We start from the raw sequence: 16,996 nt of genomic DNA on the forward strand, positions 1-16,996 counted from the left end.
CTCTCGGTGTGGGTGAATGCAGTAATATTCAGCACGTGTGTATAATCTAAAGACGGTGCAGTGGTTTGGAGCAGAGCAGGGGCCTGTTTCAGTAAGGAGGTTCAAACAACTCAGAGTTTAAACTTGAACTCTGAGTTGATTTACCGAGAGATTAAAAACTCAGAGTTTTCGGTTTCAGAACAGCTGATCTGAGTTGGGTCAATCAACTTCGAGTAGACCAACTCAGAGTTAAGCGCGCGCACCGTGACTATAAAAAGGCATTATCAGTGGAGCGCAGACATTACGAGTGACTATGACAATATCTTATAAAAGAGATCACCATTTCTTTCTCCAGCTGAACTTGATGTTCTCATGCAAAGTTCTAGCAAATATGAGCGTATATATTTGAAAAGAAGCAGCCATCAACCAGTTAGCGTGGGAAAACAGCTGCTCAAGATAATGCCTAATTTAACTTTTTAAGTATTTAAATATTTAAGTATAATAATTTGTGACGTTTATATATTTTTTTTTCTAAACTTTCTTTTATACATTTATTAGTTTTAAATGATTTAACAGTGCACTTGTGTGTCTGCCTTTTTTATTGATCAAGTGATAGAGGTTTATATAACATTTAGAAGGTAAGCAGTACTAAAAATAATTTTTAGAAAGAATAATAATCCCATTAATCTAGTTACAGTGCATATCGAAGGTGAATTCAATTTAATTATTTATTAAAAAAGCATAAGCCATTCTAGTACAGTTCTTCTGTGTGTGACTAAAATGTAGGCAATAGCTATGTTTCCATCCAAATATATTACATAAATTTATGTGCAAAACTGCAATATTGCATAAAAGATGCGAATAAAATTCCATCCAACGAGTCAAAGAGAAAAAAATTGTCACTTCCTGATTTAACTGGCACCAAATATCAACAGTAAAAACAGAATTTACTGTGGTAGAAGAAGCTGCGTCAATTAATTCTTTATTTAGCCTAAATAATGTACTTGCGCCTCGATGTCAGAAGACAATGCTGAAACACAATGAACACGTGGGGGCGTCTGAAGCCATGAGACGCGGAGACTCTTGACACGCACCAGACGTTCGGAGGTAATTAATAATATACACTAATACTGAAACTGTAAAGGCATTTTAGAATGACTAAAACAATATTTAAGACGTGTTACAGTGTTCTCAGCCTCCATTTACACACATTTTCATTATCATATGATCATGATCTTTTTTTTAATGTACATACTGTAATTTGTTCAGTAAAAGTGTTTCCATCGTAATTTATGCGCACATTTTCTATCGAATAAAAGTTTATCCTACTCAGTTATGTGCGTTTTTTATGCATATTTTAAAAAGTTATGTGCATCATACGTTTCTATCAATCGTTTTTATGCACGTATCCAAAATGAGCATTAAAATAGGTGGGTGGAAACGTAAGGCTAAGGCGTGAAATACCGCTTCATCTTTAAAAAAAGGGGAGGAGACCGACAGAAACTCTGAGTTTAGAGAATAAAACCAGCTTCTGACCAGGTTAGATTCACAGAGTAAGTTACCACAGTAACTGACTCTGAGTTAAAGTTAACTCTCTTTCAGAAACAGGCTTGACTTACCCTGATTTCTCGAGTTTAACAAACCTGCCATTTTGAAACGGAAAACCCAGAGTTTCTCTCATTTCAGGGTTAAAATACTCTGAGTTTTCAGTTAACCTCCTTTCTGAAACAGGCCCCAGGTGTTGTACTCATGATGTTTTGAACAGCAGTAAACAGTAATTACCAGCCTAGCGACGCTGTAATGAAGTCGAGCGTTACACAACATTCACAGCGTGCTAATGTAATCCGAGTGCACACTAGTGAGTCAACTCATACCTGGATCCTCTTTGAGCTCTTATAAACTGCAGCTGGCTGATCTAGTATGTGCAGGCTTGATCTACCAGAATTCTACAACTGCTACAATTACCATCACAGTCATTCTGAACATTCTCATGCAAGATGTCATGCTGTCATGCCCTACTCACATTCAAAGCTTCTGTTGAGAAATTAAATTTAAGCCTGAATGTCTGTAGGCATACTAATTAAGTCATCATCACCCTAAATATACAATGTTTTAGCAATACAGCCTATTAATGTAAAGTTACTAAATATGGGCATTTTGAGGCACTGAATATCTGAATATGCTGTTTAGAGAGACACATATATGAAGTAAAGTTATGTATTTGCCAATAGGAAGTTGCTAGGCAACAGAATAATGCATATTTAAAAAGCAGCACCACTGAACTGCATGCAGTCATGTGGACCACTATAGAAGCTCTAGGCAGAAATACTCAGAACTCTTTAGTCATTTGGGTATAATAACTATGCAAGAAAGAAATATACATGAGCAAACACATTTATAAATTGAAACGCTGGTTCATAAACAATGTACAAGATAGAATGAACCAAGCAGCAAAAAACTAGTACTAGAGCACAGGTGTCAAACTCAGTTTCTAGAGGGCCGCAGCTCTGTACAGTTTAGTTCCTAATCAAACACAGCTGATTGTGGTGTCTAGTAGTCTTGAACACCTCAGCTGTGTTTGATCAGGGTTGGAGTAAAACTGCAGAGCTGCGGCCCTACAGAAACTGAGCTTGACACCTATATTCTAGAGCACAGGTGTCAAACTCAGTTCCTGGAGGGCCGCAGCTCTGCACAGTTTAGTTCCAACCCTAATTAAACACACCTGATCAAACTAATTAAGTCCTTCAGGTTTGTTCGAAACCTACAGGTAAGTGTGTTGGAGCAGGGTTGGAACTAAACTGTGCAGGGCTGCGGCCCTCCAGGAATTGAGTTTGACACCCCTGCACTAGAGCTTCAAAATGAGAATATTATATATTTCCTGTATTTTATTTCATTTGATACTCTTAAATATCACAATTGTTTCTGTTTGAAATTGTTACACTTTTATATGATTTCATTTCTTGTGTTGTGTTTTTAACTGTTTATAAATATAATAATAATAATTTTAAGAAATGTCACACATTTAAAAAAAAAAGAGGCATGATATTTAGCATCTGTGTTGTGTTCGACTAAATGAATTCCTTCAAATGATTAATTCTGTCATCATTTACTGAGACTATATCCTTCTGAATAGTAGATTATTCTAGCTAATTCTTCTTGGGGTTACATTTCTACCGAGTCACAGTTCTAATGTTCACATTTTCAACCAATAACTTCTTCTTCTTCTGTAGTCCTGTATGGTTGTGGGGTCGGCTCTTTGGAACATGCCATTTTAGACTTCTCCATATGATAGAGACTATTTTTTACACATACCAGCCGGCCTGTCGACTGGGCCTGTCACCCTCATAGACTCATCCACTCATACACTACGGACAATTTAGCCTACGCAATTCACCTGCAGCATGTCTTTAGACTGTGGGGGAAACCGGAGCACCCGAAGGAAACCCACGCCAACGCAGGGAGAACATGCAAACTCCACACAGAAACACCAACTGAGCCAAGGTTCAAACCAGCGACCTTCTTGCTGCGAGGTGACAGCACTACCTACTGCGCCACTGCCTCGCCCCATTTTCAACCAATATGAAAGCCTTTATTTATTAATTTATTTATGTTTTAATTTCAGCAGCATTGGCTATATTCATGACAACACTTCCAGTTTTAACATACAATCACGACCATTTCCTCATCATTCACTCGATATTTACACAAACAACAACACTGATAAAGTCATACAAGCTGTTTCAATTTGATCATCGATGAACATGAAACCGTTCCTAAAACAGAGAGTCAGCGGATGGTCGGGATTTGCTTGTATTTTATCGTGCATGGCAGCATTATATGCAGTTTTAAGGTTGAAGATGCTACAATAAGCATGCTGTGGTAAGCAGCGGTGTAAAAGTACAGTGCTTTACCAGTGTGCTTCCCCTCCTGACCTCCTCCAGACGCTCCAGCACTCCAGTCAGACTCGGATCATCCGAATCCACAAACCATATGGGCGGCGTGGACGGGTACGACTCCTGAAAGAGCAAGATTACAGCATTACCCACAATGCACAGCAGCACTGGAGAGCTGAGGACAGCGTCTGCCCTGAAAGACTTTAGTGTAGCTGATTTAAACACTTCATTATTATTCTGGACTCAGTAATATAGATGGCCAACACTCCGGAACAATGACAACTTCAAGCACTCACAAAATAATCTAGGCCACCAGATTCAACTTCAAGCATTTTCAAGCATCTCCAGACGTGGTAGCAACCCTTACTGATCTATTCTTGAAGACAAACTCTCGATTTACCCATCTAGAGTGACGGAGAGGAGCTGATCTTCATGCTGTGTATGATCCACTATAGAGATCTGCTGACTGCAAATGTGGACAACTGCAGTGATCAAAGAAGAGGGGTGTGTGTGTGTGTGTGAGTGTGTGTGTGTGTGTGCGTGTGAATATTTGACTGACAGTGTGTTCTTATCAACATTCCTCCATTTAACAGCTCTAAAACAACACCTGCAGGAACTTACATAAAACACACACACACACACACACACACACACACACACACACACACACGCAGTGGGTTTTCAGTGTGCAAGGTCACATGTTTACTGTGTGTGTTTACGGTGTTAGGTGTGTGTATGGGTGTGTGTATGGGTGTGTGTGTATGGAGTGAGTGTTTGTTTGGTTTATTGCTTGTATAGTGTACGTGTGATCAGTGTGTGTGTGTGTGTGTGTGTGGTATGTTGTGTGATCAGAGTATGTTGCTTACAGTATGTGCGTTCAGTTTGTATGCTGTGTACATGTTTACAGTGTGTTTTCAGTGTAAACACTGTGTCTTTACTGTGTTGTGTGTGTGTGTGTGTGTGTGTGTGTGTGTAAAAAGTGAGTGTGTTTGTTTAGTGTGCTGCTTGTTTATTGTGTGATCAGTGTGTGTGTTGCTTACAGTATGTGTGTAATCAGTGTTTTCAGTGTGTACGGGGTGTGTAAGTTGCAAGAGAGTGTGTGTGCAGTGTGTTAACTGTGTATGAGTGTGTGTTTAGTCTTGCTTGTTCAGTGTGTATATGATCAGTGAGTTTGTTGTTTACAGTGTGTGTGTGTGTGGTCCATGTTTGTACAGTGTATTTCAGTGAGTGTGTGTGTGTGTGTGTGTGTGTGTGTACAGTGTGTTCCCAGTGTTTACTGTACAGTGCGTGTGTGTTTAAATGTGTGATCAGAGGTGTGTTGTGTTCGATCCTTAGTGTGTGTTCATGATGTTTGTTCTGAGTGTTTCCAGTGTGTACGATGTGTGTGTTTTTACAGTGTATGGTGTGTGTGTGTGTGTGTTCCGAGTGTGTTAGTTGTGTATGGTGTGTGTGTGTTTGTTTGTTTACAGTGTATGGTGTGTTCAGAGAGTGCATGTGTGTGTGTTTAGTGTGTGTTTACTGTACAGTGTGTATTTATTGTGTATGTGCTGTGTTTTCAGCGTATGGTGTGTGTGTGTGTGTGTGTATTTTCAGTGCGTGTTTTTGCTTACAGTGTACGGTGTGCGTTTACTACGTACTGTGTGTGTGTGTGTGTGTGTGTGTGTGTGTGTACGTAGTCCGTTAACTGTGTGTGTGTGTAGTTTGTTTTTAAGTGTACGGTGTATATTTTCAGTGCGTGTTTTTGTTTACAGTGCACGGTTTGTGTGTACGTAGTGCGCTCTCTCTGTGTGTGTGTGTGTGTGTGTGTGTGTGTGTGTGTGTGTGTGTGTGTGTGTGTGTGTAGAGTTTGTTTTTAGTGTACGGTGTGTGTTTTCAGAGTGTTTACTGTATACTGCGTGTGTGTGTACCGTGATATTGCAGTGTATGATGAGCAGCTGTTCTCCGGTAACGTTAAACTGGCAGCTCAGCTCGTCCGGTTTCCAGTCGATGATCCTGAAGCGCTCGTGATGTGGGTCAAAAATGGACTCCAGAAACTTGAGCTCGGCCTTCAGTCCCGACACCGACATCTTCCTCCGGTCATCTCCGGGCTCCGGGAGGCAGAAACCGGGCAGGAACCGGACAAACGGCGGACAAAAGCGATGCGGACAACAGCTGCGGCCGTGTTTACGTGAGTGTCAGCGCGGGAATGAAGCCGTCAGCGGGCTGGACGCTGCTCGGGGCTCCTGATCTCTGCTCTGCCGGTTTTAAAGTGCTGATCTGCCGTTAATCCTTCATGATGTTTCGGTGAAACCGGGTTCTGTGTGTTCGGTGCGGAGCGGAAGCGCTTCTCTGGGGTTTAAAGATGGAGGCGCGCCTGCGGTTGCTAAAAGGGATACAGCTGTAGCCGGAAGTTAACGAGACTTACTTATATTATTTATTAAATTATTCATTACTTGTATTTTATAAACGTCTACCCCAATTATTACAGTGATGTATTATCATTATTATTACAGTATTAATACATAATAATAATCATGTTAGTTATTAAATTACCCATTAAATTGTATTTTATTACCATCTAAGCCTACTCCAACCCTAAACCCAGCCTTCACTGTGATGTTCAAATATTAGTTATTGCTGTACAGTGTCTCAAAAATGATGCTATATTGATGTGAGTGTGCGCAGCTGGATGCCGTCTAGTGTTTACCCGCGCCTGGAGGACCCGCAGTCCCAGCATGTACCGCGCGGACCGGATGTTGATGATGAGGAGCCAGTAAACTTCATTACTCTGCAGTTTCCTGTGGCCTATAATGAATTTATTCGATTGAGATTTAATTTGGACCGTTATATATGTTCTGTTTTGGGACAGATGCAGATTTGTTAAAGTTTCACAGCGTTTAAAAACGATTTCAGTATTTTATTTCAATTAAATAAAACATTTAAAGACAAAAAGTGGCTTCATTAACGCTGTCTGGACACATCTAGACTGATCTGTACAAAGAAAACCAATATTCTGACAGTTCAGAAGCTGAAGCGTAAACATACCCATTAAAAGAAGGAGAACTTGCTGATTTATTAAAGGTTTACATTGTAAATCCCAGTAGAACCGCAGCAGAGTGACTCACAGAGACAGAACAGCGCACACCGCCCTCTGCATCCACACATTATACAGTCATCCATTTCCTTTCAGCTTAGTCCTTTATTCATCAGGGGTCACCACAGCGGAATGAACCGCCAACTGTTCCAGCATCTGTTTAGCACAGCGCATGCCCTTCCAGCTGCAACCCAGCACTGGGAAACACCCAAACACACACTCATTCACACATATACGGCCAGTTTAGCTGATACAATTCCCCTATAGCGCAGAGGCAGTAGTGTGTGTGTGTGTGTGTGTGTGTGTGTGTGTGTGTGTGTGTGTGTGATTACAATGCAGTTATTTAATGCAGTTATTTTACATCAGCTCTGTTTACATCTGACGTTCTCGAGTTCATTCCAGTGATCATGTAATTTCTGATAGTTTCCACTAGCTGGCGCTACACTCACATTTTTAAAAGCTTACAGCTTTATCCCAGAAAATAAGGAGCAAAGATAGACGAATAAACAAATAAACAAACAAACAAACAAACAATAAAAGTAAATAAATAAACAAATGAAAGTAAGTAAATGAATGAATACACAAATAAATAACAACAAATAAATAAATTCATTAACAAACAATAAAAGTAAATAAATAAATAAACAAATGAAAGAATAAATGGACAAATAAGTAAAAGAAATGAATAAAAACAATAAACAAATAAATAAAAAACTAAATAAATGAATTAATAAACAAACAGGGGGGAATGGTGTCTTACAATTGCCTCACAGCACTCAGGTCACTGGTTTGAGTCTCGGCTGGATCAGTTGGTGTTTCTGTGTGAAGTTTGCATGTTCTCCCCGTGTTGGTGTGGGTTTCCTCCAGGTGCTCCGGTTTCCCCCACAGTCCAAACACATGCGCTATAGGGGAACTGATCAACTACACTGGCTGTAGTGTATGAGTGTGTGTGTATGGGTGTTTCCCAGTGCTAGGTTACAGCTGAAAGGGAATCCACCGTGTAAAACATATGCTGGAATAGTTGGTGGTTCATTCCACTGTGGCGACCCCTGATGAATAAAGGGATTAAGCCGAAGTAAAATAAATGAACGAACACACAAATCAATAAAGTAAATAAATAGCTTACAGATTTTTAAATAACCGAATGTAATTATTGATAAATTAAACCAATTTAATGAAAGCAAACACTACCACATTATGAACATTATTATTATGATAATTATGATTTAATTCTTTATTTATTATGGATAATTATTCTGCTTGTTTAATGTTTAAACTCTCCTCATTTTGAGAAAATACTGATTTAGGCGTTTTTAAATGTTTGGACTAGAAACAGGACTAAAACTCTAGGTAAGAGCAGCCGTTTGATGTGCAGTACTCCTCCACTAGTGTGAATCAGCTCTGCCGTGTGTCTGACGGACAGATGAACAGGTTTTATATGAAGTGTGTGTGTCTCTGCTGGTCCTGACCCAGCTCTTCTGCGCTCTGATTTAAGCCAGCTCTGTCCTCTTAGCTAATTGACTTAAGCTGGTCTGTGTTCTCATCGTCAGCCTCATAAACTGCATTAGCTGCAGAACTGATGGATTGGCAGAGAACACTGAACACTTGCTCACTGTTGAGTGTGCTCAGAGTTTATACTTACATGAAGAAATACTGTATTCATTAATAAAAAATACTGCAGTGTTGTTGAACCAAACTAAAGCCAAGTGCTTTAATTAATCTGTTGTGGTGATTCTACAGTTGCTATGGTAATGGAACAATTATAGCAACTGATTTGTTGTGGTGATTCTACAGTTGCTATGGTAACACGACAGCTACAGTAATTGATCTGCTGTGTTGATTCTACAGTTGCTATGGTAACACGAAAGCTACAGTAATTGATCGTTTGTGGTGATTCTACAGTTGCTATCGTAACACGACAACTACAGTAATTGATCTGTTGTGGTGATTCTACAGTTGCTATGGTAACACGACAACTACAGTAATTGATCTGCTGTGTTGATTCTACAGTTGCTATGGTAACACGACAGCTACAGTAATGGATCTGCTGTGTTGATTCTACAGTTGCTATGGTATGGTTGCTATTCATTAACAGAGAGTTATATAAAGTATAATACACATTACTATAGTATTTCTATCTTCATATCAGGTAAATTACCTTTCTTTTTAATTATTCTGCTACTAAGGTTTGAATTTTAATTTAGCATTTAAAAAAATCAGTATACTGTTTTAATGTTTAATTTAAATTTCCTTTTAAAGTTTCAGCCACTTTGTTTATTTGTTTTTTACTAATATATATATATTGTTGTTAATTTGCATGTCAGTTTTATTTTTATGCATCAATTTAGACTGAATGAAAATGAGAAATGAATATAGAAACTAGTTGAAATAAAATGGCTTTATTATGTCTTTTATTTCAGTTTGTGTTTAATTGAGCTGTTTTTACCTTTACTGAACTATAATACACCTTATTGGCTACATATACACGACAATACACTGTAGAGTCTCTGAGCCCATAATGAGTCTGTGTGCTGTCAGAGATGCAGAAACAGAGACTGACTCTGGATCAGATTACTGTGTGTTTACTAGGTTAGAGAGACAGTAGAGACGGAGACGCTGATAAACATTAAACATTATCCAATTACAGCCAGCAGAGCACTGCATTACAGCCGGAAAACACACACACACACACAGGTCAAACTACACACTGATAACCTGTGTTACTCCTGCACACACACAGACACACACTTAAAGACACACATACAACATGCACACACATGTACGCAGACAGACACACAAACACGCACATACAGTGTACTGGTATTGCTGTACTTGTGGGGACATGTGGTAAGGCATGCACATGCACACACAGACACACACATTTCAAGTTTCATGAAGATATGTTGTGCATTTTCTGTTGTAAATATGTCCAAACTCAGTTGTTGATTAGTAATCTGCATTGAGCTGTAAATTCATTCAACTTTAAAGGTGATTTTCTCAGTTTTTGTTAATTTTCAAAGCACTCAGACTCAGACTCTCTTGCAATATTGTGAAGCAGTTCTTAGAGAAATGGAATATTAAATGAGAAAACAGTGGGTGTGGCTTGTTTTTTCTACTGCAAGCTGATTGGATAAAGTAAAGTGGGCGTTTCATTCAGGAAGATGGGGGAAGGGTTTGGGGAGAGTTATTACAACCTAACAGACTCCTCCTCCTCATCATTTCTGTTTGTTGTCATAGCGCTGAGTGTTGCAGGGGCGTGGTTAAGTATGTTAGCCACGCCCACTACCTTAAACAGACGTAATCTGAGAATATAACTCAAAACAATCAGGAAGTGCATTTTCAGATTTCAATTAAAGATTATAGGGTTGTTGCTAGAGCGGATATGGTTGCAGCCGGAAGTTAACAAGAATTATTTATATTATTTATTGAATTTCCCATTTTTTGTATTTTATTAACGTCTATCCCCACCCCAACTGTCACAGTACTGTAAAAATATGAATTATAGGTATACAGTGTCATTAAAAAGTGCTGCTATATTAATGTGCATATCTCAGGTCCGGCCGGCCGCGGATCCCATCTAGACTTCACCAGATTACAAGGGCAGACTCTTGTTTTTGTTCTTAATAACATGCACAGATGAATTATTGAGCACAAAACTAACAATGAGAGCGAACAAAATGAATATGATTAGTTTTGAATTCATGAGAACTTTAATACTAAACCACACACTCTCCTAATAAAGCCTCCATCAACAGAACGCTTCAGTTCAGAAAGAGCAGAGCATTTACATCTGAATGAGTCCCGCGAGCCTCGTAAACACACCAACATGTTCACCTCAGTTCCTGACAAATCAATCAGGAGTGTGTGAGTGTGTGTGTGTGTGTGTGTTTTTCAACCACGTTCCTGCAGGATCACCAGCACTGCATGTTTTGTCTCCTTTGTCCGACACACCCATCACAGGTCTTTCAGTCTCTGCTAATGAGCTGATGACCTGAATCAGGTGTGTTTGATTAAGGAGACATGGAAAATGTGCAGAGCTGGTGCTCCTCCAGGAACATGGTTGAGAAACACTGCATTATGCAATAGTATCTGGATGCAGCCTTTTTGATGCAAGCTGAGATTGTATCACTCAGCGATGCATGCAGCTCAGATGGGCCACACGGAGTCTGCAGCCAGACCCCTCTCAACTAATAGGATGTTGATCTCTGCTCTGTCCATTACTGATGTTGTAAGTTCAACTCTACAGTTTACAAAGTGGCTTTTATTGACATTTTAGTCATTTTAAATCAGAAAAGAAATAATATCTGGAGAAATAAGGCTGTAAAATACCAGACAATCTGCTGCAGTTGATTACAATGTGATGATTACAACACCACCCAGACAATACAGCACTGCACACCAATACACATCAATACAAGTCACGGTTACAACTTGTCAAGGTTAAAAGTTGTTGGAAGAAAGATCAAGATCTCATAATGCAACTCAAAATCAGAAATAAATGAGAGAAAACAAAAACATGAATCACAAAATATGCACTGATATTCCCTTTCCAGTGTGTATGATGTAGAAAAGCCCTTTATTCGGGAGTGTTTGTGATCTGACAGTAAAAGCAAAGTCTCTTCAAGGCATGTGTTCTGTAGTGTTTGGTAAAAGTCAGCGCTGTTGTGTTAAATTGAGCCGTCACTCTGACAGAAATCATTCATTTGGGAATGAAACACATTAATGAGCTTCAGGAACGAAATGTTCAAAGCAGGACGCCGCTGACCTTTAGGACGTGTTTTCATGACCTCTCCAGAAAACAGCAGACGCTTATATTCACGACACACTTGACATTTGCACACAATCCCACACACACACACACACACACACACACACACACACACACACACACACACACACACACACACACGTGTCAGTCAGAGTGGATTATTAATCTCCAGCGGCAGTAAAACTCTGCTTTATGATGGAGTTTCTGGATATACAGCCGGTCTGTAATGAAGAGCCGGACAGAGGAGGCCTTCAGTGATTTAAAGACACAGCGCTTCTGTTTACAGACCCCAGTTAATTAAACTACAGCAGATCTCAGTTCAGTTCAGCACATGCTAACAATCACTGTGCATCAAATAAATCTGACTAAATGATTTATATATAGACATACAGCATTTTAAATGCAAGTAAAGTGTGGAGTGTCGTGCTTTCCAACCTCCTGCTGTCTATAATTCTGTACACTATTACTATTCAGGTCAAATCGAGCCGCCTTCACTAACCTCCCAGCCTTAGAGGCGACACATACCCAGCATGAAGTCAATCTTTTATTCTCCATGGTAAGGCCTCAGAGCAAGAAGGTCGCTGGTTTGAGTCTCTTTTGGGTCAGTTGGTGTTTCTGTGTGGAGTTTGCATGTTCTCCCCATGTTGGTGTGGGTTTCCTCCGGGTGCTCCGGTTTCCCCCACAGTCCAAACACATGCGCTATAGGGGAACTGATCAACTACACTGGCTGTAGTGTATGAGTGTGAATGGGTGTTTCCCAGTACTGGGTTGCAGCTGGAAGGGCATCTGCTGGGTAAAACATATATTGGAATAGTTGGTGGTTTATTCCACTGTGGCAACCAGTGATTAAAAAAGGGTCTAAGCTGAAGGAGGATGAATGAGTGAATATCCCAAACCCAAACCAGAGGATTACAGGACATATATCATACATTACTGTGCACTGTGTATACAGGACTATACATAGTGTAAAGTGTGTAAATGAGCCTCAGGAAGCCATTTATCTGGATGTAGCTGTGTGTGTGTGTGTGTGTGTGCGTGTGTGTGTGTGTGTGTGTGTCCTCTAATGTGATTTAACAGAGAGTCACAGGTCGTCTGATGAGAACAGATGCTCTGCTTTCTGACCGCAGAGAAGAGATTGTGGACACACACTCCGCTTCATTAGTGTCCAGATCAGTACTGAGAGGCTGTGTGTGAATGTGTGTGTGTGTGTGTGTGTTTGTGTATTCCATACATTATATGGACTAAATGTCCCCACACGTATAGCAATACTAGGTCATTTTGATCATGTGTGTTCATTTGTTTGGTCTCCACAAGGAAAAGATGCTGATAGAGGAGTGAGAATGCAGGAGTGTGACGATGTACACGTGCAGAGTGTGCTGTGAGGGTTGAGGAGGACCATATCATCAGTGCTTTTACAGTATAAACTACACCACAAACATGGAGAGTCCTCGCAAAACATTTATACAAGTAAGTGTGTGTTTTGGGTGTGCGTGTATTTGTGTGTGCATGTGTGTTTTTGTGCATGTGCTTGTGCTTGTGTGTGTGTGTGTGTGTGTGTGTGTGTGTTTGTATGTGTGTGTGTTTTCACAGGTCCAGTAATGAGGAATAGACAAACCAGATGGCGTCTGTGTTCAGATTCTTACTGTGTGTATGTATGTGTGTGTGTGTGTGTGTGTCCAATTTTCACCACAGTGCAGGAGACTCAGAGGACGAGCCTTTGCTGAGACTCAGCTGGTGTTCAGGAGTCTGAGAGTGTGTGAAGAATACAATCACAACACCTGAAGAGCAGAGGAGACGCACACTGCAGGAGAAACTTACAGTGCACACACACACACACACACACACACACACACACACACGCACTGCATAAAACACTTTTATTAGTTTGAGTTTCTGTCCTGTTTCTAGTCCACCTATCTCTAAACTCTTCACTCAGTGAGCATCTAGACCAGCACAGCAGACAGTGTTGTGTTCAGCAGTCATGAGTCAGACTGAGGAGAGATTCACCTTAAACAGCAGAATAACCTGACACTGGCGGAAGAGGAATCCTCCTGTTCTCTTTTTGACATGAGGTTATTTGATAAGATTATATAAAGGAGACTTTTGCACACATCAGACACAGCGCTCAGCTATAGACACATGTGAGCCTGGCCGTCATCCAGGAGATAAAAAAGCAAACAGGTAAATCACCTAAAGATTGCCGAGACAAAAGCATCTGAGCTAAAACACTTGACCTGACGACACCTGAGCACCGCCAGCGGCTAATTACAGACAGCAGATCACGATCAGAATCATCAGCTCACATTCACATCAGCTCCATTCATTATTATGCTCTGAGGACTGCCAAAACCCTCCAGAAACCTGCGCCTCAGTATCACTCACAGAGAGGATTAGACACACATGATCCACAGACAAACCTCAGTGCTACAGTCAGACCACACTCTTCACTGCTCATCATTTGAAGAGATTATAGTACTGTAGGTGTTGTGTTACCATAGCAACTGTAGAATCACCACAACAGATCAATTACTGTAGTTGTTGTGTTACCATAGCAACTGTAGAATCACCACAACAGATCAATTCAAGTACTTTACTTTAGTATGGTTGAGAAACACTATATTATGTACACTATAAAGTGTTGTGGAAAACAACAACTGTAGCACAGAGACAGATTCATCATTCATAACCGTGTGTTCTGATGATCAAACATGTTTAAATGAAATTTGAAAAAATAAATGAATATAAAAATCAATCAATTATAATCCTTCAGGGTGGTGATATGGAGCTGTAACGCATTCAAAACCTGCCGGAACTACTTTAGCTTTGCATTCATCTGACAATAACCAAACACCGCAGAATGCCCATCAGCCAATCAGAATGAAGCGTTCAGCAGACCTGCAGTGTATGGCTGAGTTGATGATGATTTGCAGCTGATCTAGGCCCTTAAGTGTTCTCCAGGGTGCAGGGTTAAGATTAAACAGCAGTGATTTACAGCAGATTTACGCCTGAAATAATGTCAAACACTAAAGTTCATTCAGGGTTCAAAACTCTCAGAGGAGCTTCTGATTATTTACTTCATCCACATCTACCAGCAGCATCAACAGAAAGAGTCCTGTAAACACACACACTGATGAACGACATGATCTGATGCTCTCACTTGATTTTAAGGTGCAGTTGCACAAGGACAAGGCCTGACTCTAATGTGTGAATCACTTCATTAATGTCCTTTACACTCAGCTCTGGATCAGTCGGACTTTAATGCGGTGTTTCTGACCTGTCCTTCAGCTTCCCTGTAGAAGTGCACTCACAGCACTGGAAGCGTCTGAGGATTCGGTCAGCATTTTCAGGAAGATGAAGGTTTATATGAATGCAGAGATCTTGTTAAACTTTTACAGGATGGATTATGACGTGTAATGTCCTCAGTGTTCTGCATAACCCTGCTCTGCTTCAGCTTCAGCCTTTAAACACCCTGAACACCTTTAAACGCTGGAGAATCATAGGACGTCTCACATACTGCAGAGATGATCTGCTCTATAAAAGCTCAATTTAATTGAGGACAGAAGTAAGATTACAAGTGAGCTGAAGCAGATTTATAGTTCATCATACAGTAAAAGATGTAAATCAGATGTCAGCATCACTCACTCACTGCAGATCTCTTCTGTGACGCACAGATCAAGACAACAAACATATTTTAGAGAACTTTTGCTTAATGTTTTGGTTTATATAATGTTATTAAAGTGCGGAATTGTGGCTCGCAGCAAGGTTTGAGTCTCGGCTGGGTCAGTTGGTGTTTCTGTGTGGAGTTTGCATGTTCTCCCCGTGTTGGCGTGGGTTTCCTCCGGGTGCTCCGGTTTCTACCACAGTCCAAACACATGCGCTATAGGGGAACTGATCAACTACACTGGCCGTAGTGTATGAGTGTGTGTGTGTGTGTGTGTGTGAATAGTTGGCGGTTCATTCCGCTGTGGCGACCCCTTGATGAATAAAGGACTAAGCTGAAGGAAAATGAATGAATGAATGAATGAATGCTAATTTGATTCAAAAACAGATGTGGAAGAGCTCGACTTGAGCAATAATGTGAAGCTGCTTCTGTAGTGTTGAAGAGTGGGTAAATCTCTGAATGTGTAGTGGCTGACGATGTGTGTGTGTGTGTGTGTGTGTCAGTGAATCTTTAAAGCCGTTACAGGCCTAATGAGTCCATTCATCGCAGAAACAGCAGACATGCAGAGGAGTGCTTTAATCATCATTACACACTACTGTTACACAATAACAGAACACACACACACACACACACACACACACACACACACACTGCAGGTGAACACAAAAACAGTTATTTGCAGAACTAACTAAATAGATGGATGGATGGATGGATAGACAGAAACATGGATAAACGGACAGACGGACAGATACTGTAGATAGATACGGTAGCTTCTACATCAGTCTGTCTGTACACATCAGTCAGGTAATGAAGAGCTGAGCATCTCCTCATGATTATCACTGCTGTTCAATGATTATCTGTCTGTAATCACACGCACACACACACACACACACACACACGATGCTCATCTTCCCACTGGATATTGTTTGTATTGATCAGATAATCTGTTCTGACTTCATGCATGCGGTTTCTCAGATGTGTGTGTGTGTGTGTGTGTGTGTGTGTGTGATCAATATTTCGGTGCGACTGCCGTATCGCTGCTATAGGAGCCAAGCACTCGCCGTAATGAACTGCCTGTTTGATATATCTGAACATCTACAGCACTCTGCTACAGCAGCAGTTCTCTGATCACACGCACACACACACACACACACACACACACACACACGCACACACACGGACGCACGCACACACACACGCACGCACACACACACACACACGCATGCACACACACACACACGCGCACACACACACACACACACACACACACACATGAATAAGAAACTCCCCCTGCTAAACTGTAGTGTGGAATATTAAATGACCAACTTCTCAAACACATCTGAAAACTCCTGAAGTGGATTGTTAATCAGGGAAACGTATTATCCGGCTCTAGAGACGTGCTGATCATTAAAACGTGAGCTCTGTGTTTCAGTCTGTTAACATTAACACTAATGCGTCATCATCATCATCATCATTTCTTTATCCACAGCAGGAACAAAAGCCGTTGGTCAAAGAGCCAGCAGCTAAAAGCCTGCGCTGATCTGGAAATGTGAGATATTTGTGCATTATTACTGCTGATTTAGAGGAACAGGAGAGTCTCAGCGCTGATGAGGGATCTCCAC

General features: G+C 40.6%; 1 protein-coding gene and 1 long non-coding RNA gene across 5 annotated transcripts in view; one reads left to right on the top strand and one right to left on the bottom strand.

Annotated features, from left to right (window-relative positions):
* The window catches only part of ube2q1 (ubiquitin-conjugating enzyme E2Q family member 1), a 75,656-nt gene that overhangs the window by 7,046 nt on the left and 51,614 nt on the right, over positions 1 to 16,996 (bottom strand). For 2 of the 4 annotated variants that reach the window (XM_073929109.1, XM_068214770.2), the window contains exon 2: positions 3,891 to 3,995. In XM_073929109.1, the coding sequence (XP_073785210.1) occupies positions 3,891 to 3,995 (105 nt within the window). Of the gene's footprint in view, positions 1 to 3,890; positions 3,996 to 5,779; positions 6,210 to 16,996 lie in introns of those variants that run through there. The other 2 variants (NM_001308605.1, XM_005173691.6) reach the window with 2 other exon arrangements.
* Positions 5,276 to 6,803, top strand: LOC141378696 (uncharacterized). Its single transcript, XR_012393908.1, has 2 exons — positions 5,276 to 5,679; positions 5,716 to 6,803. It is a non-coding gene; the product is annotated as an uncharacterized lncRNA (long non-coding RNA).

This window comes from Danio rerio, chromosome 18 (genome assembly GCF_049306965.1).
Source record: "Danio rerio strain Tuebingen ecotype United States chromosome 18, GRCz12tu, whole genome shotgun sequence".
Taxonomy (NCBI): Eukaryota; Metazoa; Chordata; class Actinopteri; order Cypriniformes; family Danionidae; genus Danio; species Danio rerio.